General features: G+C 62.6%; 1 protein-coding gene across 4 annotated transcripts; it reads right to left on the reverse strand.

Moving 5' to 3' along the window:
* Positions 1–5,522: 5,522 nt before the first annotated feature.
* Positions 5,523–23,631, reverse strand: PDGFA (platelet derived growth factor subunit A). Of its 4 annotated transcripts, none has more exons than XM_089895471.1 (8): positions 23,498–23,631; positions 22,283–22,412; positions 20,759–20,855; positions 15,989–16,093; positions 14,415–14,602; positions 8,714–8,840; positions 8,135–8,203; positions 5,523–6,269 (listed from the first exon to the last, which is right to left on the reverse strand). In XM_089895471.1, exons 2-7 carry the CDS (start codon positions 22,343–22,345, stop codon positions 8,148–8,150), a joined length of 636 nt encoding a protein of 211 aa, XP_089751597.1. In that variant the 5' UTR covers positions 22,346–22,412; positions 23,498–23,631; the 3' UTR covers positions 5,523–6,269; positions 8,135–8,147. The 4 variants fall into 4 exon arrangements, 3 of the variants coding, with proteins under 3 accessions (XP_089751597.1, XP_089751596.1, XP_089751595.1); XM_089895470.1 differs by lacking the exon at positions 23,498–23,631 and adding an exon at positions 22,808–22,998; XR_016387703.1 differs by lacking the exons at positions 8,135–8,203; positions 23,498–23,631 and adding an exon at positions 8,278–8,393 and having other exon boundaries at positions 22,283–22,460.
* Positions 23,632–26,057: the final 2,426 nt, after the last annotated feature.

Genomic DNA, 26,057 nt, shown 5'->3' on the forward strand with positions numbered 1-26,057 from the left:
CCAGGTGGATTTATCCCAGGAATGCAAGTCTGGTTCAACACACCAAAATCAGTCAACGTTTTACATATATATATGCACTATATTAATAGGATAAAGAAAAACATATGATCATCTCAACTGATGTGGAAAAAGCATCACCCAGAAAAAATCCAACACCCTTTCATGATAAACACTCAGCAAACTAGAAACAGAAGGGAACTTCCTCACCCTGGACGGAACCCACGGCTGGCACCACATTTAATGGAGAAAAACTTAAAACCTTCCCCCTAAGATCAGGAGCAAGATAACAATGTCTGCTCCCCCCACTTCTCCCCACTGTACCGGAGCTTCTCACCAGGGCAATCCAGCAAGAAAAAGAAATAAAACACATCCAGATTAAGAAGAAAGCAGTCAGCTACTCCTGTTTGAAGGTGACATGATCTTGTACATAGAAAATGCCAAGACCCACACCAACATTAGCGCTAGAAACAAAGCAGCGAGGCTGCAGAATCGACACATAAAAACCAACTGCACGGGCTTCCCTGGTGGCGCAGTGGTCGGGAGTCCGCCTGCCGATGCAGGGGACACGGGTTCGTGCCCCGGTCCGGGAAGATCCCACATGCCGCGGAGCGGCTGGGCCCGTGCGCCATGGCCGCTGAGCCTGCGCGTCCGGAGCCTGTGCTCCGCAACGGGAGAGGCCACAGCAGTGAGAGGCCCACGTACCGCAAAAAAACAAACAAACAAACAAAAACCACAACTGCATATTGATCAATACTCACCAGCAATGAACAATCCAAAAATTAAGTTAAGAAAACACCTCCACTGACAGCAGTGCCAAAAAGAGAGGGGCCCTGTGTGGGGTCACTGACCTCCCTCTCTGACACCTCAGGGCGCTGCCCCGGTGTACACTCTGCTGGGACAGAAATGAATGAATGAGCGAATGAACAAACGAACGAAGGAACCTCTAGAGACCCAGCAGCCACAGCCACTGCCCTTGGCATCTAAAATTCGGGGTTTGGTTTTTCCGCCCGTCCACCCACCCCGGAGGCAGTCTGGGTGGGTGACCCGGGCTCCTGATTCCAGCTGTGCTGCGGTGGGGGGGACAGGGCGGAGGGCCACAGACTGGCAGAGGAAGGGACGGTGGCTCTGGGGTCAGGGAGAGTTCGCAGGCGGGCTGTGGTGCTGAGCTGAGCCTCTGTCTTGACGAGGCGGCAGGCCTCCCGCTCCAGGTGGCAGCGCCCCTCTGGGAACACAGGTCCTGGCAAGCCTGCAGCTGCCTCTTTCTCTCCAGAAATGCAGCTGTAGGGAAGGCCCACAACCTCTCCATGAGCATCCAAGGACACCTGAGGCCTGGCGGGGTCCGGGGGCTGTGACAGGGATACCCACCCACCCTTCCTGAGGGCCTGCAGGACGGAACACGGACTGGGAAGGACCTGGGGGCAGCGAGACAGAAAGAAAGGGCCAGGGTCCCAGCACCTGTGCCTAGCCAGCCCCGAGAGAGGCCCCCCACTCAAGACACCCAAGGAAGGCGCCAGGCACCCCGAGCTGCCACAGGATGACACCCACCAGGCCCGCGCACGGCCCGTGAGCCCAGCAATCTCAGAGGCGCAGCGGGAAGAGCCGGGAGGGGGCTCTGAGCCAGCCTCTCCGCCGGGCGCCCTGCTGGGCCTCCACAGCCTGCAGAGGGCATGGCCACCCAGAGCCTGGAAGTGCGGAGGAGGGCTGACCGCCAGGCGGGGGCTCGGCGGGGGCCTGCCCGCTGCACACTCTGGGTTCCTCGTCCCCAGGCGATCAGGATGAGGGCCCAGGGTCCCCAGGTGAGGGTGATGGGGGCCAGGCCCCTTGGGAGAGCTATCTGGCAGCGGCTCCCCCACCAAGCCTGGGCCCTGCAGTGTGTCCCCCGCCTAGAGAAGAGTTTCCATCTGTCCTTACGCCCTACACACCAGAGCCACAAGGGGACTTCCAGGCAGGGCAGCACCCGGTGGAGCCCCAAGGTGGCCGGCCTGGCAGAGACAGGTGCCAGCAAGGGCCGCGGGGCCAGAGGCGCGGGCTGGGGGTGCTTCACCACTAGAGTGCGCCGGGCAGGGGCCTCAGCCGGCGCGCACAGGGACGGTGTCTGGTGCGCAGTCCTCCCAGGACGGCCGCCCCCCGATCGGCAGGCCGGAGGCCAGTGAACACTCCACATTTTTGGCAGCTGAAGGGCCCGGTTGGAACAGTCGCTGCTTTATTCTGCAGAAGCCACAGGCTTTGCATCCCCGGGCCCCAAAGGGGCTGGGGGTGGATTCCAGCCGGCCATGGGGCTGTGGGGGCCGCAGGGTGACGGCCAGCTCCTGCCCGCTGCTGACACCCCCAAGGCCAGGCTGGGCCCCGGCCTCCACCCCAGGGGTGACCCAGGGCTCCTCCCTCAGTGTAGCCGTGACTGACCTGAGGTCCACAGCCCCAGGGACATAGGGATGGGCTCTGAGCAAACAGGCTGCTGCCCACTTTAGGGGCGCTCAGGGGCCCAGAAAAGACTCAGACCCCAGCCCTGCCTCCCAGGGTCCCAGGCTGGTGAGGAGAAAGACCCAGGAAGGAGCCGTGAGCAGAGCAGGTGGCCTGAGGCCTGGAGGGGGCTCAGCCCTGCAGGGCGGTAGGGAAGCCTCCTGGCCCGTCATCTGCTCTGCAGGCTCTGCTCAGGTGAAGCTCTGTCTCACGGCCTCGCAGCAGGTGGGTGAGGAAGGAGGCTCTCAGCCCCTCCCGTTAGGGAAGCACCAGGAGGGGGGCCCAGTGGGCTGCTCCCCTGGCCTGAGGACCAGCTCCTCCCTTGCCCCTCCTCCGTGTAGAGGGCTCCACGGCTCCTTCTGGAGGGTCTGCTCTGGGCCAAGCCCTTCCCTTCACCGCAGAGACCAGCACGGCCGTCCAGCCAAGAGTGGGGAAGTGACCTGCCAAGGTCACATGGCAAGGTCGCCCAAGGTCCCATGGTGAAGCATCCAAGGTCACACGGCAAGGTCGCCCAAGATCACCTGGTGAGACACCGAGGGTCACACTGCCAGGTGGTCCCAGGCAGGGAAGAGCCCAGCAGAGCCTGTTCCCACACTCCACCTCCAGCTGCCCCCCACGAGTGCCCGGGAAGGGTCTGAAGACAGACCTCTTGATAAATAGCCCTCCCCAGCCTGGGGGCGCTCAGGGCATTCACTCTGCTTCCCAGGCCAGGGGCCCCACGGGACGACGGCTGTCCACCGAGCCCCAGAAACACTGGCTCCTCCACCTGCGCTGCCCCGCCCAGTCTGCGCCCCAAGACTCAGCAGCAGTTTGTACCCCACGGAATGAACAGAGCTGGCGAGGCCTGGGTGGGGGGTCATGAGGCCTGCAGAGAGCACAGAGGAGAGGCCGGGGGTACCTGCCAGCCAGGCAGGGCCCAAGGCCCACCCCAGGTTTCATACTTCATTCTCAGAGAGGACGGGGGTGGAGAAGGACGGGGTGCCACTTCTTTGGAGGGCAGGGGGCTGGGGTGGCATAGAGGTGGGCGCGCTAGAAAGTGCGGGTGACAGGTGGCCGTGGAGGGTCTGGGACACGTCCCCGAGTTGCGGGCACGGCCCTGCACTCGTGGTTTTGTTGGGGCTGCCACAGACAGCCCTGTGTCCACAGCATCCTCCCAGCTCTCCAACTCAGCCCCACGCAGGCATCCCCCGACTTCCTGCCCACCTCCGGCAGGGCCACAGGAGGAACCTTGCAGGAGGCTCCAGGCATCGTGTGCACAGCCTGGGCAGACAGCTCTGACAGGCCCCCCAAATGAAGTCCAACTCCCCGCTGCACAATGTCACTCCTGGACCCCCCCCCATAAGCTCTCTGCCCCCAGCCCTTCTTGGGCTCTGCTTTGGGGGCCCAGGTTAAGGCTCCACCCAGCACCCCACTGTATAGCCACATCTTTGAATGGCACCCCGATTCCTCAGAGGAACCTCTCCTCCCCACTATCTAGTGCTTCCAGTGGAATTCCACCCACACAGACATGGGACAAGGGAGCCGAACCAGCCGAGGGGGCCACCTGAACCCCTCAGTGGTTGATGGGGCGCAAGTAGGCTCGCCTGGGGCCCTCAGGGGTCCTCGGACTGGACGGGTGCCGGGCAGACACCAGAGCTGAGGCCGCAGGGCCTTCTGCCATCATCTGGGAACGGGGAGCTGGCCCGAGACCCACCGTTCTGTGTGACCCAGTGACAGCCCCCCCACCGACATCCTCCAGCACCACCGCCAAGGCCCTCCTCCCCTTCTGGGACATTCCTCCTCCCCAAAAGCACACCAGGCCTTTCTGCGCCATCGCTTTAATGGACAGACCATTCATCAGGTGGCTTTGCACAAAGAAAGAAAAACTGAGCAGCGTTCGTTCTCAGCATCTCCCGGGGCGTAATACACAGACCACGCGCTTACACGCCTAGCGTCAGACACGCATCCGCAGCACAGCGTCGAGCGGGCGCAGCCCCAGGCCGCCAGCCACGGGGCTGGAGGCAGCGGGCACCCCTCGCAGCACCTGCACAGGGGGCGCTCCCCTGCGGGGGGCCGGGGCCACGCCACCGGCGCCCACCCCCACCCCCACGCGCTCTCGCTGAAAGGCGTCACGCTGCAGCCAAGGCCACACCCTGCCGATGCGCTGAAGGTGCTCCTTTACAGAATCTCCATGAACAGGTGAACCCCGGGGACACTATCACCAGAGATGATCCCACGGCAACAAAGGAATCCTGACAGTCTCAGGAGCCCTGAGGCAATGAGGACAGGAGCAGTAGGCCACGGGCGACGTAAGGCTGACCGTGTCCACCGGTACACGCGCAGACATCGCGGTCAACGCACTCTGTGGGGTCAGGTCTTCCTCGTCCACTCGGCGTCTGAGGGGATGCACGGCTCCGCCTCCGCGAGGCCACGTGCACCAGCAGGACAGCTCCTTTGGCCGGTTCCCGTAGCTTCTGGAATCCCCGGGGCAGGCCTGGGATCACCGGCCAGCCCAGGACGCTGTCATCTCCCAGTCATCACCCGGGAGCTCCAGCACCCGGGCCACGGGCCATGGGCCACGTGACAGACAGGGCATGGACTCGGCTACGCAACTAGAAAAACGTGGCCACAAATGCTTTTCACATGTATGCATTTTGTTGGTGGGTTTGTTTTTTTCCTTTTGGTTCAAAAAAAAACATGGCAGGCTCTCAGGTATATAAAACTGGTAATATTAGACAAAAATACAAACTTCACCTTTACAAAAAAACAAAATCAAAAAAACAACACGCACACATAATTTCTGTTGAATACACGTAAAGCGTAACATCTTACCAAAAATAAAGAGTTTAGGTTCTGTCCAAACACCAGCGGCAGCAGCAGGGAGCAACCCTGGGCAGCCACTCCGGAAAGCCACATCCCCAGGCCTGGCCGCAGCAGGTGGGAGGGACTCAGGGCAAGAGGCTTGGGGACGGCATGTGATTGGTTCACGCAGTTCTCTCGAAATGGCTTAAATTAAAAAGTGAGTAAAGTGGGGCAAGGAAGAAACACGTGAAGGCAGAAACATTTAGGAAATGATGCATAGGTGGGTATACCATGTTTATTTTAATACATCTCATTTGTTTGCATCCTGCTAGGAAAGGTACCGTCCCACCGTCCTGACTGTTACTGCAGCCTGGTGTTATCGGTGTAAATGTCATCCAAGAGATAATTAAAAAAAAAAAAAAAAAAAAAAAAGCTAGGCAAAGAGTAGAAAGGAAAGCTTAATAATCACTTTATGGTGTAAAAAAAAATCCACTTAAGGCTCTCAGGAAGGTTTCTGTATAGACTTAAACACTACAGCAAGGAGATGTGGTTTCCGAGACATTCCTGGCTCCTGCGTGCCCCTGCAGAGCCCGGCGGCATCCGATCGCAGCCTTCAGAAAGCAGGCTCTGTGTCCTTGGCCAAAGCACCTGTGACCACCCTGGAAAGAGATCCAGTCTGCCGAGACGTCTGTCACTTCCATCCCTCGGGGCGTCCCTCCATTCCGGCAAATGTTTAGATATTTTTGTGAGTGAGTTTTGTTTGTCATGTTTCGTGGTTTTGTTTGCTCTCTTTTTTTTGACAAGGAAGCTTCTTATTGTTTCACCGAGTGCTACAATACTTGCTTTGATGTCACATAAACAACGTATACTGTCTCTTTGTTCTCCAGAGTGTGCATGGAGACAGTTTTCACGGAGGAGAACAAAGACCACGCTGGCAATAAGCACCGTACATAGTAGGTTCAGGAATGTAACACGCCATGTACATCCGTGTCCCGGAAAAGGGCTGCTGGCTGATCCTCACCTCACATCTGCAGGCAGAGGGGAGAGACAGACGCTGAGAGGCCACGAGCACACACACCGCTGAGTGACGTCGATTGTGTGAAACATTTAAGCCAATCAGGGGTGTGCACGCACGCACATGCGCGCGCACACGCGCGCGCACACACACACACACACACACACACACACGCCTCGTGGCAAGTCGTAGGATTCAGAGCTTTTATTAAAATTTTCAAATCAAATATGCCTCATTACCCTTTCTGTAACATCCTGACCAGAATTGGGACTAGGCTCTTGGGATCTCACAGTACACAGCTTCATAGCTAACCCCATTCTCCCATTGTACAGATAGGGAAAACTGAGGCCCAGAAAGGTTCTTATGCCTGTCTCCTCACCTTCTTCTTTCTTCCAGCCTACAGCTTGATGTGATTTCTGGAGATCCTGCAGCCATCTTGGGCCATGAGGCAACCCTGAGGATGGATGCCACCAGCAAGACAGAGGGGTCTCTGTGACCAGGCAGAGCTACACTGAGCTGAGCTAAGAGCAGCTCTTCCCCACCCTACGTCGCCTGTCTGTTGCTCATCCCAACACTTGTACCACCACATGCCCACAGCCTGAACGCTAGCAGGGAGGCAGGGACGCCTGCCCCTCCCTTTGGGGTATCAATCATCAGCTAGCCCCTGGAGGCTAAGCCCAGTGGTCATAAACTTGGCAGCACAGGCAGGTATAAAACCAGCCCCTGCACCACACCCTGGGGACCCAAAAGCCAAGGCTGAGCAGTCGTTTTGGGGCTGCTTCAAGATCTGTCCACGTGGACCTTTCCTCCCCAGAGGATCCTCCTGAACGGACGTGACCTGCGGGACTCAGAAACTCCTGACCTCGCAGCGTTCTGCAGTCACACATCACTCAGCTGGAGCCTGGGCTCCCGGGCACCTGTCTCCAAGAATTCCTCTCACAACTATTTGTTTTGGATGCCATGGGCTCCCACATGCCCAGAAGAAAGGACCAGGCTCTGCAGAGCCAGACAGGCCAACACGAAGGACCAGGAAGGCTTAAAACTGCCTCCTCCGTGGTTGCCCACAACCACTTTCTCCTGGGGAGCCCCTCTGAAAGACCACCTTTCCCAGGCCCCCTTACAGCAGAGAGGTGGCCAATGAGATCAAAGCAAAAGTCACTGGGTCCTTTCACCATTGTCCCCAGTCCCCACCATAATCTTTCTTCCAGGCCTGGAGTGTAACGTGATTTCTGGAGCTTTGGCAGCCATCTCGGGCCATGAGGCAACTCTGAGGATAGACACCACTAGTCCTGGAAAGAAGTGGGTCCCTGATGATACCCTGAGACTGCCATACATGCTCTGGTCTCCCTACTTTATCTCAACCCTTGTTTCTGGCATGTTATTAGCAGCCAAACACAACTGCCAACACAGTAGCCAACAGCCCTGTACGTTTACAAAGCATTTTCAGACAGGATCTACTCAGCCTTCAACAATCTTCATCTGTAATCCCTCTAAGCCTCAGTTTTTTCATCTGTCAAAGGAGGTGGGTAACCTGTCCGAGGTGATCCCAGCGAGTAAACGTCAGAGCTACCCCACTGCTGCTCAGGGAACCCAGATCACTCCGCTTGTGTGATGCCTTTGCGTCCCCAATCAACAAGGACCAAAGCCAGAGCAGGGGCCCCGGAGCAGGAGGGAGCCATGGGCCAGGTGTCCCGAGCAGCGGGAGGGGAGGGGTTGGGGATGGGAATGCGGAGACCCGCAGCCCAGCCAGACAGCAGAAGCTCGCAGACGGATCAAGGCCAATCAGGGCGCGTCCTCGCCTTCGGGGTGATTCGCTGAGTGATCAGTCACTGCGCCTCCCACCCCAGGACTGCGGCATGGCCGGCGGCCGGCTCCTACCTGGTGGACCGCGTTAGGTGGGTTTTAACCTTTTTCTTTTCCGTTTTTTACCTGACTCCCTACGCCTTCCTGTTGACAGAAGGGCAGGGAGGGTGAGAGGGCCTAAGGGAGGGCTGTGGGGTGGAAACTGAAGCCGTAAATACCTGGGGTGTTTGTCTTTCTGTAAAACAACTCGATGGCGCTGGCACGGAGACACTTCCTGGTCCCCTCAAGCTGGCCCAACACGGCGGTCATGACGCCGGGCTGCTCTGGGCAAAGGCTGCCCCGGGGGAGGCCAGGACCCTGACTGGCAACGCCACGGCCAGCGCCCACCACCCGCCGGGGTCAGGGCCCTTCCTCGGCCACATCTCACCCGCTCCCCCCACCAGCTGGGTGGGTGACTGGACCCGCAGAGTGGCCAGACCTCCCTCCCTCCCCATCAGGTCCCAGGCCACAAGTGCAGCTTAGTAAACGGGCCTTGGCTACAGCCCCCGATCCCGCCTCCCCCCACCCACCCATCCACCCACCGAGCCCGCCGGACGCGGCCACAGAAGCCAGGCTCCGGACCCTCCGCTGCAGCAGCAGGACGGCGCCCCTTACCCGCCTCCTCTTCCCGGTGGCCGGGGCTCGGGCTGACGCTCGCGCACGTGCATTCCAGGTGCTCCTCCAGCCGCACCTGCACCTCTTTTAACTTTGGCTTCTTCCTGACGTACTCCACCTTGGCCACCTGCCAAGACAGCGGCCCGCTATGGACAAGCGCACGCGGCCCCGGGAGTGGGGAGGTGCCGGGCCCCACCCGGGGTGCGAGCAGCCCGACTGCTGACCTCTGAGCTCCTCCCAGTGGGAAAAGCAGGGCTATCGGGGAGAAAACAACAAGCTTCGGTGCAGCATTTGCGGTTTGGTCCCATGTTTTGTTTAATATTTATTTATTTATTTGGCTGCGCCCGCGTCTTAGCTACAGCATGCAGGATCTTTTAGTTGCAGCATGTGGGCTCTTAGTTGCGGCACGTGGGATCTAGTTCCCTGACCAGGGATCGAACCCAGGCCCCCTGCATTGGGAGCATAGAGTCTTAGCTACTGGACCACCAGGGAAGTCCCTGGTCCTATTTTAACTTAAAATAAACCTAAAGGGCTCACACACGCCAGGAGAAGGCCCGAAGGGATGCACTCAAGGTGGGAGCTCTGGGTGAAGGAAGGTGTTTGCGCCCACGTTTTAGGGACATCTGGGACAATGTGTGCTTGCCTATCAGCAGCTGAGGAACAGGGCTACTGCTCGTGGTCTGCGGCTCGGGTGTCACCCTCCCTCCTGTCCACCCCGCACGCAGCCCTCAGGGCTCACAGGGAGGCTGTCGGTCTGGATGCAGATTCTGGCCTGTCATAGACTCCAGACGAGAACCCTTCGGCCACCCAACGTGGGGCCGGGCCCAGCCCTGCAGTCTTGCCCGGGTCCCAGTTCCCGGGATGGCCCTCAGGGACACCCACTCCATCCCTCGCTGTTCTCCCGGGGAGACAGGCAGGAAGGGAGCAGAGCCCACCCAGCATTCACCCTGGGCACGTGGAGGCCCCAGGGGAGCCTGGCTCGTGGTCCAGAGCTGGCTAACGTGAACGGGACCCCGGGCCACGAGCAGAAGCCCCCAGCCCAGGGACAGTCCTTCACAAAGGGCCTGGAGGCCAGAAGATGGGGGACCCCCGTCCAGGCCCGGCGTGGCCACGTGGCTACACCTTCTGGGCACCTGCCCTGGTTTCCTCTGCGGGGAAGGTACGAGGACCCAGGGCCCCAGGCACGGGGGCGGGCTTGCCACCCACAAGACAGACCGGCCATGGGACCAGTGCACGGTCCGGCGGCGCTGTCCCCCGTGGGCCCCTTGGTGAAGGGCACACGACACCAGCTGCTCAGGTCTTAAGAGAAAAATCTTGTTTTTCTTATCAAAGAAAAACAAACAGGAATTTATGGTGGCACCTGCTTCTGGGTATGCAAGGATTCCAGGCCGGTCTGGCACCTCTGTCTGGCCAGGAAATGGCTACATTTTTTCCCCCAAGAACACGCTGTGAGCATTAAATTCTCAAAAGCGTCCTGCACAATAGCCAAGGCCACAGATCAAGATGCTGACACCCTTGGGACCCCATCCCATTGCCTCGGGCCCCAGACCCATACTGGAGCCTATTGGGGCCCCACATCCCTCCCCTCCTTCCCGCTGTTTGTCTTGGGAGCCTGGGCTGCACCTGAAAAACCTGACATTCAGATTCCCCACGACGGAGCTGCTGTGTCATGAACACCCCACCCGCATGTTCCAGGAGCAGACCCACAGGAGACGCCATCCAACAATGCCGTCACCCTTCTGAGCATGGCCTTGAGTTCCTGCCGCTCACTGGCCCCCCGAGCTGGGCTGCTATGAGGCAGGACGCCCCCAGGAGGGCCAGGGAGAGCCACGCCCTGCAGGGGACACCCCAGATTATCAGAGTGCCATCCAGAATAAACACCAGCATCTGCTGAACCCCACGTGCCAGGTCTACGACACTCACAGCTACCCTGAGAGGGCACAGCAGCGGCTCGTTTTACAGACGGGGAAACTGGGGCAGCATGAACAGGGCTTGTTTCGCCGGAAGGAGGCCTGGACTTGGAACCGGCAGAGGCCCTGGGCTCACCGCTTAGCCGGGGGGACACCCTGAGTCTACTGGGTGAGGGCTCCGGGGCTCCACGGCCGACTCCTGGGGTCACGGCCGACAGACCTCAACCTGGCTCACAGGCAGGTGGTCCTCCTCCAGGCCCGGCTTAGGGGCCACAATGGCACAGAGAAAGCGACCCAGCTCCAGGGCCTGAGGCCGATGGGCAGGGCCCCAGAGGCATGCCCACCTTCCAAGGTGCTGGCCTCCCTGACGGCTAGGGCTCCCCCCCGGGCAAGGGTAGGGCATCCCTACCCACCAGAGGGGAGGGACTCAGGGGCCCTTTACCTGAGACTCACTGCCGCTGCCACTGCTTTCCCCCCAAGCCCCAAACCAGCTCCCCAAACAGCAATGGCTAACGGGGCCCCGCTGGGACCTCCCACCCAAAGCGACCCCCAGTCCAATACTGGGCGCAGAGACCCATTACTGGACATCCCAGGTGGACACGCCAGACCCACTTTCCAGAAGCCTGAGGTCTAGCAAAGCAGAGCTGCAGACAACCACCCTGGGCATGACCACAGAGCTGGGTCCAAGCTTCTGGAGGCCTGGCCCATGGGCTGCCCTGAAAGCAAATGCAGCCCCACACTTCCACCGTGTGAGAGTCCGGAGGCTCGCCCGTAGGTGGGGACATGGCTACTCAGAGCTGCTCCTTCACCCCGAGCCACTGCCAGCCCATCCCGGGGTCTGCACTGCGGGGAAGACACCAAGCGCTGACCACATTGAGCAGAGGGCAAGGAAGTCGGCCCCCGGGACCCCTGCCCACCTGGCAACGCTGGAGGGTCTGCAGGGGTGCCGGGGCCCGCTCCAGATGCCACCCCGAGGGCAGGCCCTGGAGGTCCAAGGCCGCCATCGAGCTGTGGGCACAAAAAGCCTCATGGAGGTCACGGTGGGGAGCTGGGGGGCGGCCATCGACCCCAGCATGTCCTGACCCAGGGCCTGGGGGCTGCCTTCAGCTGAGGACACCTTGCGCCATTCGGCCACCTGGGCCTCAGGAGAGCAACCACTCCCGACCTCACCGTTACCTCCCTTCAATAAGGGGCGCCTCTGACCGTGCACGACCCGGAGGGCGTCATCCCTACCGACCCCCAGCAGCCATCACACCGCACCCAGCCTGGGGTTCCCAGGGGCCCCCTCCCTGCTCAGCCTCAACCCCGAATGGAACAGGAAGGGCTCCTGGACAGGCTGGGGGGCCAGGCCAGCCCCCACAAGGGGCCTCCTGTTCCCACTGGCCTCTGTCTCCTCTCTGCCAGAACCCCCAGTGTCTGGGGCTGGATGTTTTCCTGCCAACCTTCGGATGGGTTGGCAGGGAGGGGATGCCTTCCCTGAAGAAGGAGACGGAGGAAGGGGACCGGGTCTGAGGGGGGCAGGGCCCCCGACGTGGAGCCAGGCTGCCTGGCCCCTGGCTGCAGAACTGAGCCCTCTGGGCAGACGGAGGCCCATGGGGGAGCCCCGGGCCTGTGCCCAAGCAGAGATGGACCACCCATCCTCACCCACTGTGCCGCTAGGATCCCCGAGGAGCTCTGCACACCCACCCGCCCTCAGGGTAGACCAGAGCAGAGAGGCGGGGTTAATGCCCATCCCAGGACCAGACACGCCCTGGTCCTCACACTGCGGGAAGCCGGGGTGGGAGCAGTGGGGGATCCCCAAAGGCTAGAGCCCCCAAGCAGAGAGCCCCACTCCCTTCCCGCTCCCCTGTGCCTCCAAGCCCCTGTCTCACGCCCTAAGGACAGGCCCCAGAGCCCACCTGCAGGACAATCTAATCTTGGGCACCCCACCCCCATGCCCAAGAGAGAAAGACCTCAGTTACCCAGCTTCTTGGGGCTCATAAGACCCCTCCAACACGCCACAAGCGAGGACCCGCAGACCCAAGGAAGCAGAGGCGGGCTGGCCGGGCTGGCGGCAGAGACCCCACAGGCAGGGCGGTTAGACCTCAGTTTCCTCCTTTAACTGAGGAAGAGGCAGCAGCGGGGGAAGCGGGGATGCAGTGCTGGGCTGGGGGCCCTACTGCCCGAGTCTGGAGCCCTGAGGCAGAAGCCGGCGCCCCAGGCAAGCACTCCAGGGGCAACTCGGCCCCAAGGGGAGCGTCTGCCTGAGACCGTGGGGCAGCAGGCCGCAGAATTTGCTTACTCAACACCCAAAGCACGCAGAGGACCAAGTCCCCAAGGTCAAGTGAAGTCCCAGTTACAAGTCTAAAGTGCTTCTCACGTGCCAGCTACAGGGTCCTTAACCCCGCACCTCACTCAGGGGCCAGCGGCCGGCTTGACAGGCCTAGACTCACTGACTCACAGGGGATCTGAAATCATTCCTAGCGGAGAAATGAATTCTACTGCACCCCACAAGCGAAGGCCTCATTCCGGGAAAGATGGACCCCCTGCCACTGTAGGCCCAGCTGAGAGGGGGCGGGGCTGCTCCTTGTGGAAGGTGCCAAGTCCACGCCCCCAGGGTCACGTGGAATCATGACCCACCCAGAGCCAGCTTCCGGCGGGGGGGCGGGGGGGGCGGGGGGACAGCCCCTCCTCTAGACAGGAACCACCCCCAGAATTCTCCAGCCTCAGCCACACTTCGGAGAAGCCAGGAGACAGTCTAGAAGCCTCCCTCCAACCCTGCCCGTTGGAAAAGAGAAAGACTGACACCCAGAAGCAGGGAACCTTGCCTCCAAATAGCAAGGCCAGCTGCCCCCACGGGAGTTCCACAGTCCCAGAGCCTGAGTCCCAGCGCCTCAGACCCATTCCACACGGGAGGCCAGTGCAGCCAGAGGGGAGCAGGCCAAGGCCGGGAAAGGCTTCCAGCCACCGGGCCAAAAGCCAGGCCCCAGTTTGGCTGCCCAGTGACCCGAGGAAGCAGAATCTTCCCCAGGACTCAGCGGAGGAGCTCCTGGACGTGTCATGTGAGCCTGACCTTTGTGCATGCCCCCGGTGCTGCCCTCAGAGGTCATCACGGCCAGCCCCCTGCCTGGGAGAGGGCTTCATGGGAAGCACTGGCCATGTGCTGGCTCTCAGGGGCCCCAGGAGGGCGGCGAGGACATCCAACCCAAGCCATGGGGCCTGTGGGTCTCCAAGCAAGAGTACACCCCCCGCAACAGGGGTGCGGCCTGGCCCCCAGCACCTCAGCACCCCCAGAAGGACCCTTCTGGCTAGCACTCCACTGACACACACATCCAGTGGAACGGGGGCACCCTCCCAGATTTCAGACGGGGACGGAGGTCCAGCATGGCAGGCAGAGCGCCTGGCCCCTCGCCTGAGCCCCCCCGACCCCCAGCCTCCCCCGCCACCAGGTCCCACCCCAGCACTCCCTTCCTGTCTCCAGCAGGGTGAGGCCCTGAGGGGACCACCAGCCCCTTGCCGTGCACCATAGCCCCCACTAAAGTGCCCGTGAGACCTCTCCAGGGCCTGGAGGAGACGTCAGGCAGCTCCCAGCTAAGTGGCTGGACACCTCGCAAGACCCGTTAGTGAGGCAAACAACTGCGTCACGAGATCCAAACTTGCTTCGCGTGACCGACCATGACCCAAGCCCCGGCTCCACCCCCCTGCCTCGGTGTGCCCGTCAGAGAAACGGGAGCATCCTCCGGCTCACCAGCATGCCCGGCCGCCCAGCTGGGTGGGGCTACCCCTGGGGCCGGGGGACACGCCAAGCTCACCTTGACACTCCGGTGGTGGACGCGGGATGGTTGGCACTTGACACTGCTGGTGTTGCAGCAGCCGGTACAGCGCTTCACCTCCACGCACGGGGGCCAGATCAGAAAGTTGGCAGACGTGGGGTCCACCTGGCTCCGAGGTATCTCATAAATGACCGTCCTGGTCTTGCAGACTGCGGGGATGGCTTCCTCTGCAGAGGCAAGAGCCCGGTGAATGTTCTGGAAGCCCCAGGGCTGCGGCAGCTCCCAGGCGCCCAGGCAGGAGCATCCCCATGGGCCACAGCTTCCTCCAACAGGGCCTGTCACACAGCCCCCGGTCCAGCAGAGGCAGACAGACCCCAGGCCCCAACGGGTGCACCTGACTGGCCCAGAGATGAGCAGGGGCTTGAGGGCCAGGAGGGGAGACCCTGGGGAAGGGGGCTGTGGGGAGCCCACCCTGGGGGCGGAGGGCTGAAAATCCCCCAACACCCCGGGGGCTCACACAACCCCTGCAGCCAGCACGGAGCAGGGACAGCCGCCTTCACCCCAGTGCCAGGGGGCAGGGGGGCGGGGGGGGGGGCGGTGTCTCAGATGCCCCCACCATGTACATCCTCAGTGGCCTCCAGGGACGAGCCACCGAGTCAAGAGGGCTGGGTGCTGGGGGGGAAGGGGCTCCACGCACAGCGCCCACCGGCTAGAGGGGCCTGGGGAGTCCAGCCAGGCAGGGCCAGAGGTGGAGCCAGGGCCAGGGACCTTCATCCAGCCCTAGCTCTGCTCACAGGCACTCCTTTCACCTGCAGCAGAACAGGCCTCCATCGAGGATCCTGCAGCCCTACCAGAGCACCTGGCCTTGGAGACGGGAATATACGTTCACAGCGGCAAACGCCATCCGGGGAGGGCCCGCTGGCCTCAGCTAGGGATCATTTACCCACACACCACGCCCAAAGGTAAAAGCTATAAAATCCATATTCTTGGAGGAAATAAAGCTCGGACAGAGGGAGTCACATGCCCAAGGTCACACGGGGGATGGGCAGCAGTCGGGACCCAGCTGCGCCCCTGGGGCAAGATCTTCCCTCAAGGCTGAGCCTGAGGCCCCAGGAGACCCCCACCAGCTAATCACTCCTAAAGGGACCAGGCGGACCCGGGGTTGCTCTGCGAGAGGGAACAAACCCTGCATGGGGGCCGGGGGACCAGGTCTGAGTGGGCTTGGGGCCCTGGGAAGGGCCCACCAGGCCCAGCACGGCCGTCCCCACTGCTCTGCAGCGCAGCTGGGAGCACAGTGAGCTCCACGTTACGAGCTGGGAATTAAACACGACCCGTCTTCCAGCGAGGCTGTCTCCAGCGCAGGCCCCAACAAGACCGGGCACTTCAGGAATTTATGACGGCTCCCCCCTCCTGGAAACTCTCGGCCCAGGCCAGGCCTGCAGCAATGAGCAGGGAGGAGGGACGCGCACGGGACCCTGAGCAGGCTGTGCCTTTGTTTTACAGAGAAGAGAAGGGACGGATCCCCCGAGGCCACGGTTGGGGGAATGGGGGAGAGGGCAGGCCCCAGAGCCCCTCCCGCAGCCCCCCACCGGCCCAGCAGTCCTGGGGCTCACCGATGCTTCTTTTCCTCCGAATGGGCACAGGCCGCTTCTCCAGTGCATGCTTGGCGCCACGGCCCCCGTGGGCTCTCAGGCTGGTCTCCAAAGGCTCCTCGGCCCCTGCAGGTAGAAACAGGAGATAGCGACCGGCCGCCCACACCTGGGCACCCAGGGTCTGTCCAGCAGCACGTCCCTCCCCAGACCAGACGGGGTCCCTCCACACCCACAAGGGGGGCTTCAAGATGTGCACAGGACGAGACTCCCAACTGCTAGCAATGTCCCACCCAGCCCCGCGCAGCTGACACGAGGTCCCCAACACACGTCACCACGAAGCCGAAGCCGCAGGCCAGTGGGGAAGGGGCTGCAGCCGGCCTGCCCCACGGCTCCTCCTCAAGGAAGCGCAGGTGAGGGCTGAACCAGGTAAGGAGGCACCCGAGGCCAGCCCTCCCTGCCCAGGAGACCAGAGCCGACAGGCCTGCTGCTGCCAGCTGGACAGGGGACCTTGGACAGCGGGCTGGACAGCGGGCTAGACCGAGGACCAGCAGGGGCTGCTGCCGCGACCTGTGCACTGCACGTGTCTCCTCCCCCACTGCCCTCACTTAAACCAACCCTCGATGAGCATCCTGGCCTTCGAGGGGCGTCGGAAGCAAGGCCAGACTGGGCCTCAGCCAGACCCCACTGGTCCCTGAACTTAGCCCACTGCGAGGAGGAGGAGGACACGAGAACCGGGAGTGGGGAGTCAGGACTCTGGGTGCCTGTCGGGGGGACACAGCTTTCAGGAAGGAAAGTGCTTTGCCATCCAAGTATCTAAGGCCTGCAGAGCAGCGGCCTCAGAGCCAAGGTCACAGCTGGGCCTAGTCCTCCGGACTGGCTACAGTCCCCTCGGTACGCACACCACCACCCTCTCTGTCCCCAGGGCCCCCAGAAAGGGGGTGCAAGAGACACAGTCCTGCCACCTGCCATCTGGCCTGACCCAGCCCAAGGACAGCGCCTGCACCTGGATGAAGTGGGTCCCACTTGACCTCCCCACCCTGGCCTCCAGACCCACTGGGGGATCTTCCCACTTCTCCTTTCTGTCACTGCCTCCCCCATAGATACCCAGGGGCAACAGGTCCCGAGAAGGCACACCCCAATAGTCAGCAGCTGCACAAAGGTTCCCCCTCTTGCCACCCCCCCACCCCAAGAAGCTCCAGTGGTATCCTGGCCACCAGCTCAGACCAGAGGCCCCCTCCTCGGTGCCCGGCCCACCTAGGCCTTGGAGACTGTCCACACACCCACAAGTCCGGAACCTGCACTCATCGGAAACGGAGCGCAAACGGGGCATACGCGGTGGGAATGCAGAAGACACGCCTGCCTTGAATGCCGGCGTCCGGGAGAACCCAGCTCTTCCCTCAAAATGACTCAATGTTCCACTGCCACTAATTTTTTTTGAGACCCAAAATAAGATCAGAACAGAACTACTCATGCAGTAAGAATTTCCCATCAACCAACTGTTACAAGAAACATTTTTTCATGAAAAAGTGACATTATGAGTCATGTCCTGGTGGTGGCCATCTTGCCATCGCCAAACCCAGAAGCAGCTGGTCCATCCTGAGCTTCTAAGAGAAAATGGAACGGCAGCAACCCGGGCTGCACCCCCGCGCCTCACTCTAGCCAGGCGACAGCCGCCTCCTGGGATGTCCAAGCACCCCGTGTGCAGTAGGTGCTGCCACTTCTTCACCGCGGAGGAAACTGAGGCCTGAGACGTGGAAGGACAAGCAAGGCCAGTGGCCGGCAGGAGACCCCGCGGGCCCGTGGCCAGACCCAGACCGCCTTCCGCCCAGGCCTCTCGCCCCCCAAAATGAGCAGAGAAGACACAGCCTCCTCCCAGTCCATCGACTGTCCTGAAACCTGAACCAGGGACTCGATCTCAGTCAGGAGTAGAAAGAGCTCCCGGTCAGACAAGCTCAGCCACTGCCCCATCGAGATGGGTGGTCTGGAAGCCCAGCTCGGACCCGCTGACGCGGAGGCAGCCCTCTGATTTACGCAGGTCGAGATGCAACTAGTGGGGACTCCCAAGAGAAGGCCACGCGTGAATCATGCCCTAAAACTGCTCTCAGAACAGTTAATCAACGGCTTTCCCTTTTGTCTGTTATGCACACATGTCCAAAGGATGGGGAGCCGTCCTCCAGCCATCAGTCCTGGAGGAGCGTTAATGGCCGAGACGGGATATTTATGTATCGGTTACTCAATGACCACGGGCGCTGGGCCAGGCTGCTCAGAGAACAAAGCTCCCAGCTCCCGCCACAGCTCCGCTGAATGGCCTGCTCTCAGCACACCCGACACACAGGCCACAAACTTCACGCTACTGGCCATTAGAAGACCACATGCTGGTCTCTCCACCCAAAGGCCACACGTGAAAAACCAACTGCCCGGTCCTCGTGCACGCTTGCAACTCGCAGGCGCTGGCACAGGAATCCACCGCCTCGGGGCCTCCAGCGCAGCTCCTCACCTGTAAAATGGGAACAAGGTCCGGCTACAGGGAGGAGGCCACGCCCCCACCTGCCAATCATACAGCCCCGCCCACTTGGGAGGAGCCACTCTGTTAAAGGAGCCTCTTTCCTGCTTCCTGGGCATCAGCCTGAAAGAGACCCCTTCAGAGTTACAAAGAAGAGTAAGGACACCCAGAACAACGGGTCTCCTCCGCACCTAGCCCCCTCCTCACTGACCCCAGACCGGCCTCTGACCGGACCTGGTGGGGAGTCCTGGGCCTGGAGGGCAGCTTAATCCTCCAAGAAATGACCCCACAGCTGTTTGCAACCTTTCTTTCCTAGCAGCCAGCTCCGTTTCTACTCTTCACGTTGAACGGAAACAGAAGTCGGGGCAGAGACACCCCCCCGACAACCCCGCAAAACAAGCTATAGAAGCAAACAGCTCAGGTCAGAGCTTCCATATCTGTGAAAGGGGGACTGACCAGGATGAAGGAGACCCACTTTGGGGTTTGTATCACAAAGGGTCCCAGAGGGGCATGGCTGCTGAGCAAGGGAGACCCTGAGGCCCCTCCAATGTTCTCACCCCCAAAGTTTCCCAGGCACTAGGAGTCCCACTCTCAGACCCCAGATCTTCTGACGGGGTGGGGGGGGGAGGTGATCCACTCTCTCCACCCCCTGGGGCAGGAGGGAGCCGGGCTCCCGGGGGCTTTTATAAGGGGGCAATTTGAAACCAGCCCGGAGAACCGGCTGGTGCACCCTTACTTTTTCTGTTTGGACCCTCCAAGGAGGCGGTGGACCCAGAAGCCCCCAGGTCAGGAACGCTATCAGCGTGACCCCAGAGCTGCAATGCTAAAAGCATTCATGGGTGGGGGGTGGGGGAGAGGCGTGGCTGCGGTGACCAGAATAAGAATGGCCCCAGCAGAAAGTGAATGGCCCATTTCCCAATGGCAACCCAAAGCTGGTCCTGCAAGGAGGCCCAGCCTTTCCCAGGCCTCTCTTCTGCCAGCCAGAAAAAAACCTCTCTGGGAGCCAGTCTCCCCACTTTCCCCAGTCCATCAGGGAGCAGCAGAACGCAGGCAAGTGTTTTCCTCGGCTTACCAAAGCCAAATCCTTCCCCCCAGGGTTACACATCAAGGAGCCCAGATCAAAATCCCCCCCTGGCCCAACTCTGATCTCCAAGTGAAATTCTACCCCCTTCCTGATAAGGATCACCCAAAGGATTTCCTGGGTCAAGAAACTACAGAAACCATCGCCCTCGCTGGAAAATGGTTTTGGCATGAAATGAAAATAGTTCAGGCCTCTCCACCACCATAATTAGGTACAAATTTCCAAATGACTAGACCATGTGATTTTACTTAATTCCCCCGCCGCCCCCCTTTTTCAGAGAAGTTTGCAGTGAGAGAAAAATCTTCATTTCACGTAAAATTCTTCCAACCGACTCCTACTGGCTTCAGCGGCTCCATCTGACAAGTTCATTGGGGAACTCTTTTAATCCCGTCAACAGTAAGCTCTCCGATTTGAGCATCTCCCCAGCTAACTCACACTGGAGCTCCTGCCACAAAAACGTGGGCCAGAATCCTTGTCCTCTAGGAAGGGCCTCCCTCTGGTCCACACCCAAGTGCTACCACCCAACATCATCGGGCTCCCGGCCCAGCCAACCTGGGCCCCTCACCACCTTTGCCCACCTGGGGCCAGTACCCTGCCACTGCCACTCAAAAGAGCTTCAGGGTCCTCTTGTCGAAGAAACTGTTTTGTAAAGTGGCTCAGCTCCAGAGTCTGAGGGGGAGCCCCAAAATAGTCCCCAAACAGCAGATGTGTCCAAGGCGCGCCTTTTTATTGGCTCATGAAAACAGAAAGACAAGGGCCTCCTACAACCACAAAGGCCCAGCCCCACGTCAGGAGCGGGGCAAGTTCGCGGGGATGACAAAGGGGCCCAGCCGGGGGACACCGGTGCACGCCTACCCGACCGGCGCCCGGGGCCTGGGCCGCACACCTGGCCGGGGCGCCGGCGCCCTCTATGCGGCTGAACTTTCTGTGACACACTGGGCATTTTCCTTAAGTGCAAAAACAATCCCTGGGCGAGCGAGCAGCCCTCGGCCGCCGCCGGGAGAGAAAGTGGTGATTGGAAGAGAAACTCCTGACTCATCCGCCTGGGCTTTTATGGCCCGGGATTGGATTCTGACCTTTCGGTGCGCTCCTGCTCGGCGCCCGGCCCGGCCCGGACGCGGGAGGCGGCGCGGGGCGCACATACCGCCTGCCCGCCTGCCCGCCGCCCGCGCCCTCCCAGCGCGCCGAGGGAAGGGGCGCGATTTACCTACGGAGTCTATCTCCAGGAGTCGCTGGAGGTCCCGGATGCTGTGTATCTGACTGTGCGCCAGCCTCTCAATGACCTCGCGGGGGATCTCGGCTTCCTGCAAGCAGAGCAACACGGTCAGCGCCCGGGCCGCCCAGAGCGCCTGGTCCCCGGACCGAGGTTGCCCCGCCCCAGCGCGCGCGGGCGCCTCGCACGCAGGCCGCCCGACCCCCAGCCCGGGCCCTGGAGCCTGAGGCCGGGGTGGGGCTGGGTGAGACCCCCATTTCTCCGTCCCCAGCCATGTCTGCCCTTTGCAAAAAGAAAGCGCTCCCCACCATTAAATTAAAAAAAAAAAACACTCGGCCCCTCCGCCCCGGGGTGTCGGTTACAAGAGGTCTGGGGCAGAGAGGGGCCCAGGGAGTTGCTGATCTAACAGTGAAATCAACATCTAGGAAGATCAAGTTGAAATGCGTCACGGATGGGCGACGAAAGTCACGGCAGCCCTAACACTTTAATCCACCCTGGGGCTTAAATTTCACACCCAGAATCCCGGGCCGAACCTGCGGGGGAGAGGGTCTCTCGTCTGCACACACGCGCACGCACACACACACACACACTCGCCCCACCCCGGGCTCCGGCCCAGCCGCGGCCCTAGCGCCGACTAAGACGCCCCAAATCCAGCCGCGGCTGGGAGGGGCTGCCAGGGAACTTAAGGGTTAATATCTACCTCTCACAGCTCCGGGTCCCAGCCCAGACCACCCCCACCACTCGGCCTCCCCACCCCCCCCACCCCACCCCCCGCCAACCCCGCTCCTTCCTGCTTTTTAAAGGGAGTCGCGGGTAGCTGGGGGGTCTCAAGCACTAAGTTCCCACGACGGGGCGTAGAAAGTCATTCATCACAGCAGAGCTCCCGGGGATTCGGAATTCGAGATTGGGGGCTGAGGGTGGGGACGCGGGCGGTGGGAGGGCGAGGGCGCCTGGCCCGGCCCCGGCTCGCCTCGCTAAGCCACCTGTAAGCAGGCCCCGGGCGGGCGGGACTGCGCTGGCCCAGCCGCCCCTCCGGGCATGGGGACCGGGAACCTGGGTCTGCGGCTCCGCGCTGCCCACCCTGCCTGCCGGGGGCTCCCGCCGCAACCGCCCCTACCTGTCTGTCGGCGGCTCTTCTACCTTCCCTGACTCCGCTGGCTCACACACACACCCCCTTCTGCGCTCCCCGCACCCCGATGCTGCATTGTCCGCCGCGCCCCGGGTTTCCCTCCTCGGAAAGGAGCCCGCGCCCCCCGAAGTTTCTCCCCACTCGTCCATCCAGCCGCCACTCCGTCCCTCCACGGCAGAGCGACGCAACACGCTGGAAACTCACCAGACACACTTAGGCATGGCAGAAAATAGAACCCAGTTGGGAAAATTTAAAAATCGACCACGCTAGCAGAAATCAAAATGCGCTCTGCAGAGCCCCAGAGCCCGGGCTCCTCGGCCCGCGAGCGGCCGCAGGGGGCGTGCGCAGGGGGAGTCGGAGAGAGGACGGGGCGCGGGGGTGGCACCCACCTCGGCCAGGGCACTGGCGAGGTATCCGCAGCCGAGGAGCAGCAAACAAGCCCAGGTCCTCATCGCGTCCCGAGGCGCTGGCGGCTCGGCGGGGTGGCGAGGCCGCGGGGCGGGCGCTCCAGCCGGGCTCCTGTGGCGGCGAGATTCAGTACCATCCCTCAGGGAGCGCGGCCCGGAGGAGGGTGGCGCGGAGAGCAGGGAGCCGACGGAGCGCGCCAGGCGCGAGCAGCGAGTGCGGAGAGGCAGGCAGCGCCACCGAGGAGGAGGAGCAGGGAGTGCGCGCTCGCCGCGCCCGCCGCGCCGGGAGCCTCCTGGGCCGCCGGGTAGGGGGTGGGGACGGAAGGGGCGGAGGGCGGGGGCTGGGCCTCTTCCTTGGTGCGTTCCCGGTGCTGGCCGCCGCCGCGCTCGCTCCCCGGCGCTGGCTCTAGGAGCGACCAGGCCGGTAATTCTGCATATTTGCGGGCGTCAGCCCCGAAAGGGACCCCGGAACGAGGCTGGAGCCGCTGCCGCCGCACCACCCATCACCTGTCTGGACACCCGGCCAGGCCCGGCGCGGGCTCGCGCTCTCCCTGCGGGCTGCGGGCGGCCCTGCGCGCCCGCCGCCGGCCCCGCGCTCGCCTCCGGCCTCCTCTAGTCGCCGCCGCCCGGCCGGGCACGGCGCGGCCCAGCACGGCGCGGCCCGGCGGCCTGCGTGCGCCCCTCAGCGGCGCGCCCTCGGCTCCGGCGCCGCGCTCCGCCCTCCGCCGGCCCGAGCCGGGCAGAGCCCGCGGCCGCTCCGCCTGGCAGCCGCCGCCCGCCCGGGGCCTCGCCGCGCGGGCCTGAGGGCGGGCGCAGGGCCGACGCCGCCGCCGCCGCCGCCGCCGCCGGCAGGAGAGGAGGAGGGGCGCGGGGAGGCCCGGCTCGCCGGAGTTGTGCGGGCTCCGCAGGGCGCGCGTGTGGAGCCGGCCGGCGGCGGGGAGGGGGTTATAGCGCCGCCGCCGCCGCGCCCCTCCCCCGCCCCCTCCCCCTCGCCTCCCCCGGATTCCGGGCCCACGACCCGCACCTCGGAAGCGTGCGGGGGACGCACGGGCCGGGCAGGGCCCGGCCGCCGCCGCCGCCGCCGCAGTGAGCACACACACGCGCTCACGCAGGCAGTAAAATCCATCAAGGCCCCGCTCCCGGCCCCGAGCACTGCCGCCGGGGCTCCCCGCGCACCCCTCCCTCGAGCTTGCCCACCCTCCAGTGCCAGCTGCAATCCTGCAGCACCGGACGGGGAGGGGAGGAGGCCGCCGCAGAAGTGCCGCCGTCGCCGGCTCGCCTCTCTCGGGCCCCAGCGGCGGCAGAGGGCAGCGCCCAGAACTGCTACGCCAAAAAGGGCAAAAGCGAGCCGGCCCCCGCCTCCCGCCCCCCGCCCCGGCGCTCCGGCTTCTTTCCACGGTTTGGATCATGGGCCCCTGCCTCCCCCTCTCCATAAAAGGAGGGGGAGTGAGTCTCTAGTGAGAGGTGGGGCGGGTTTAGGGGTGCGTCTGGGGCACTCACCTGGCGGCTGCCACGCGCCCCCGCCCAGAATCCGATGACTGGGGCGTCTGACTGAGGAGCCTCCACCCACAGTCCACGAGGGGAGAGCGCCCAGGTCGGAGGAGGGGGCTGCAGCGTGCCTCGTCCCCACCCTGGGACCCCTCATCCTCCAAGTCCCCGCTGCCTCGTGGAAAGCCGGGCGGCGGCCTGAGCCGGGAACTCGAGGGGTTGGAAGGCAAGGAAAAGAAAAGAGCCGCTCATGAGGCACCCGGGAGTCTGAGCCTCCCGCGCCGGGATCCGCTGGGCGCACAGAGCGCCACCTCCGGCCGCGGCGCCGCACAGAGCGATGCGGGGGAGAGACGCGAGGGAGGCCGAGGCCTGAACTGGGCCAGACGGCTCCCCCGCCACCAAAGGGCGATGCGCCGGGCTGGGTAGATTCCGCCTGCCTAGACCTGGCGGAATCGCACCCCGGCGGCGGGTCCCTCGAGGGGGCGGACAAGCCCCTGTATCGGCTAGAGGGGTGACGTGCCAAGCGACCCCGAACCTAGACGGCGAGGCCGTTAGAGGCGAGGAGACTGCGGAGCGGTGGGCGGCCGAAGGAGAATTCCGCCTGCCCTAGCCCTCCACCCCCACGCCCCCATCCTGTGGATTAGGCCCTTGCCCGCCGCGGCCGCCCTCCCGCCAAAGGCAGTAAAGGCGCAGCCCCGCAGGCGGTCTTTCATCCTCGGCTCCGTCGGCTCTGGCATTTCAAAGGCGGAGTCCAGTGGGCGCTTGGGGGGCCTTCCCCCAAATTCCTGGGGGGAGGGGTGGGCCCCTCCTGCGATTACCAATGGGCCGGGGCTACCAGCGCTCTTCCACTGGCCTCCACACACCTGCAGCCCGCCAACGCACCTGCCTCGTCTACCGTAGCCCCACCTGCGACCTCCCCCCTCAAGCGCGCTTTCAGGGGTCAGGATGAAGGATGACCGAGGCAGAACTAGGGAAACCTTGGAATCGTTTAAAAGCACGTTTGAGCCAGCCCTTGTCCACCCAGGTGGACCTCCATTGCTTCGGAGGGAGACCACTGGACGGTTTCTGGACGGCCGCCAAAAGCACACTGCCAGTACTCAGGCTGCACCCCGAGCAGAGCCCTCCGTGGCTCACTCATCCTGATTGCTGACTGCAGCACGTCTGGTTGAGCCTCGGATTCCTCGCAGGCAGAGGGGACCCGAGGACACTTCTTTGGGGTGAAAGGACTCGGTTTGATAGTGGGTGTGGTAATGAAAGAGGAAAGGTCACCTTGTATTGCAGGGGGGGTGGGGGCAGGGGCCCTTCCGGCTCTAACCTCTGTACAGAGGCTCGCTGGTTCCTGGGTGTCCCGCCACCTTTGAGCAAACCTCGAAGGGTGATTCCCTCTGTGCCCCATCCCGGCCTGGCAATTCAGGGGCTCTCGGTTCGAGTTTGGGGCGGAGGGGAGGAGATCTGGGAACGCGGAAACGGGGGTGGGGGGCGCCTTCTACGGGAGCGCCAACCAAAGCTAGGCGGGGAGAGGGGCAGGCCTGGGTGCATCCACCACCGGGACTGGAGATCTGCGGGGGGGCGGCGCAGGCATCCTTCTAATCGCTGGCCGCTATTAAAAATAAAACCGCGGCGCGTCGTCATAGCGACCACGACAACAGCGGCTGCGCGAGGGTGGCACAAACTTGTGCAGCCGCGCGACAGCCGTTTTGGGGGGAGAGTCGGGGCACGACGCGCGTTGGCGCACCAAGGCCTGCCCTGGGGTGGGACAGGGACCCCCAACCCAGCCCGCCCCACCCTCCCCCCGGATCCTCAGAAGAAACTGGCAGAAATAGATCCCTAGAAGCTGTTTCCTAGACCTTGGACTGTCTTGACCAAGAGGTCACCAACTTGGATGAGAACCCACGCACGCGTGGACTTCCCAGCCCTGGCACCTCTCCCCGACACCCCTCCCCGTTTCAGACTCCGGCGTCCTCATCTCTGGAGAAGGGGGCTAAGTGGGAAGGCGGTTTCGGATGCTCGGCGGGAGAGGGGACCTCACTCCGGAGGCCGGGCGCGTGGGGGCTCCAGCACCTGCCCCTGTCGGCGATCCTTGCAGCTCAGGCGCGGTCACATGCTGCTTTCTATCCGGGAATCGAGTTTCACTTCCAGCCGCTATTAGGCGGTTCGCACGGTTCACTGCAAACATTTGATAAAGAGGCTAAATATACATTGGAGTCGGAGGAGGCGTGGGCGGCTGTGGTGAGCGCGTGGGCGCGGCGCTGCAGGCTCCGCGGGGCAT

Source organism: Delphinapterus leucas, chromosome 15 (genome assembly GCF_059928025.1).
Source record: "Delphinapterus leucas isolate spDelLeu-1000000601 "Yukka" chromosome 15, BTC_Dleu_Yukka2, whole genome shotgun sequence".
NCBI classification, from domain to species: Eukaryota; Metazoa; Chordata; class Mammalia; order Artiodactyla; family Monodontidae; genus Delphinapterus; species Delphinapterus leucas.